The sequence below is a fragment of the Onychostruthus taczanowskii genome, unplaced genomic scaffold, assembly GCF_017590055.1.
Source record: "Onychostruthus taczanowskii isolate IOZ18803 unplaced genomic scaffold, ASM1759005v1 scaffold816, whole genome shotgun sequence".
Lineage (NCBI taxonomy): Eukaryota > Metazoa > Chordata > Aves > Passeriformes > Passeridae > Onychostruthus > Onychostruthus taczanowskii.
This window is the reverse complement of record NW_024506069.1, coordinates 14,362-16,584: the sequence shown is the minus strand read 5'-3', so window position 1 is coordinate 16,584 and position 2,223 is coordinate 14,362. Positions and strand designations below refer to the sequence as shown.

Genomic DNA, 2,223 nt, shown 5'->3' with positions numbered 1-2,223 from the left:
CCCGCTCCTCTCGGTCAACAGCGGCGCCCGCAGCCTCCGCCCGGCACTGCAGGCACCGAGCGCTGCCGAGCAGCGGGCAGACGCTCCTTCCCACGGGCGGCAAGGAGACATTCGCTGCACCCACCTCCTGCTTTTGTCTAACCGATCTCCTCTTTTATGCTCTAACAAATCACGACCGTGAGGAAAGCCGAGGTCTCTCGTGAGCGAGACCCTTTAAACTCACAAGAAAATATAATTTGCTATCGGCGATATAGGTAAAGCAAATATCTTATTTTATCTTATTAGTCTGAAAACGAGTTGAAGCCGTGCTTCTTGTGTGACTGGTAGGACAACAGCAAAACAAATGAGGCTCACAAATACGCAGAGCGATGATCAAACACACAACTCTGCCCGCAGGAGTAGCGGAGATATCAGGCTCATTAATCTGATGGCAGGAACTTTCCTTCCTACAGGAGACAGTCTAAATTAACTACTACACTCTGAGTGACTAAGAAGAGGCGTTTAAAGTCGGAAGAGGGTGGGGTCTAACACATCCCCTTACAACTGCCATGAAGTTTGATTGCTCAGGCACCTGCCAGGATGTCTGCCTATAAGACATTAATGGGAACAGAGGACAGGAGGAGAACCCCTGGACACTCAAAGATCATTATCTCCCACTCCCCGATTCAAGACTGTAGGTCCCTGGAGCACTTTTCGCTGACTACAACTAACTAGTTAGTACTACAACTAACACGGGATCAGGAAATATCTGCAGTGAACCTTGCCAGAATAATCTAAATTAATCCACACTTACATTTAATAAGTCGTTCTGTAGCAAAAAGAAAGGGCTTTCATTTTCTCTGAACTCAAGATGCAAGGAACTGGAGCTTGTTAGTCAAGTGTTAGTCCTTTGTTATTCACTTTGGCAAGCCATATTTTCAGCAAAATACTGTAGAATTGTAGGAGACGAGCTGGATGCCTTAAACACTTGAGACCATGGATAATTATACAAATGGACTTGATTTAAGTACTTAAATAGTTATTTTGGCAGATCCCTTTGACATTTGATAGAAGCGTTCCCGATCTCACCGGTCTATCCTTGTAAAAACCAATGTAAGAACTATTAAGAATAAACGGAGGACAATTTAAATAAGGTACAAAATATCCTCTCTTTCTGTAAAAAGCAGAGGGAAAAAAACCTATTTTTTTTTCCTTGATACTTTCAACATTTTCATTTGCGAATGAAAGAAAGATCAGGAATGTAAAAAAAAGATTGAAGTACCACACAGGATCGAAAAACACTGTTAACAACAGCTAAATGCTTCTGCGACTATTCCCACTCCAGTCATTTCAATAGCAGAATTCCCACTGAATTAACGACATTCTAGTCTTTCACCACTGGTGGATTGCCTGACACTCTCCATTCACTGAATCCCACTCTCAAATTGCCTTTAAGAACATAAAAATGAAAAGGAAGAATTAGCAAAAGGGTTTGTATCCTGCCATCCACCAGCATCCATGAGTGCAGTATATAGAAAAAAAAATCGATTAGGAAAGAAAAATCCCCAGCATCAAGTACCAATTTTTCCCAAATCCGTCATACAGTTTTGGCACATTTTCCTCTCCAGAGTAAGGATTCTCCTTTACCGTTACTACTAATACAAATTGAATGCAGCCTGAAAGTTCTAGACAACAACTCCCATTAAAATATGAAACAGATACCATCGAAAAACCAATAATTGACGCCAGTAAATGCTTATTCTTCAAGGGAGGAGGGGGCCAGATTCATCATCCAGTCACGCTGAGACATAGCAGCAAACCTCGCTCATATAATGCGGGGGAAATAAGAGGAAAAAAAGACAACGCTTCGAAACGGCTCAAGGAGAACAACGGCAACATGCAGATTTACAGACCTGCGGTGCATCCGTGTCGGTGGGGACCTCTCCCGCCACGGCGCTACTGCTAAGGCTCGGCTTCTCGCAGGAATCGCCGCCCAGCAGCTCCTCCGCCGACAGGATGGGCACCGGCGGCGGCGGCGGCCAAGCGGCCTCGGGCACGGCGCGGGCCGGCGCCGGCACGCACAGGTTGTAGGAGTAGGGCAAGGTGCCCTCGCAGAAGTCGGCCGGGAAGGCGGCGCCGGCCAGCGAGAAGCGCTGCGCGCCCAGGCAGCGCAGCACGGCGGGCGGCCCGGCCCGGCGCAGCCGCGCCAGCACGGCCAGCGCCACGCTCAGCACCAAGAGCGCC

At 47.4% G+C, this 2,223-nt stretch overlaps 1 protein-coding gene across 1 annotated transcript in view; it reads right to left on the bottom strand.

The window, feature by feature from the left end:
- LOC121346542 (protocadherin gamma-B7-like) overlaps nt 1–2,223 on the bottom strand; it is a gene marked incomplete at its 3' end in the record, with an annotated part of 10,342 nt that overhangs the window by 1,201 nt on the left and 6,918 nt on the right. Inside the window, exon 5 of the mRNA XM_041424425.1 lies at nt 1,893–2,205. Coding sequence (XP_041280359.1) covers nt 1,893–2,205 — 313 coding nt within the window. The remainder of the gene's footprint in view (nt 1–1,892; nt 2,206–2,223) is intronic.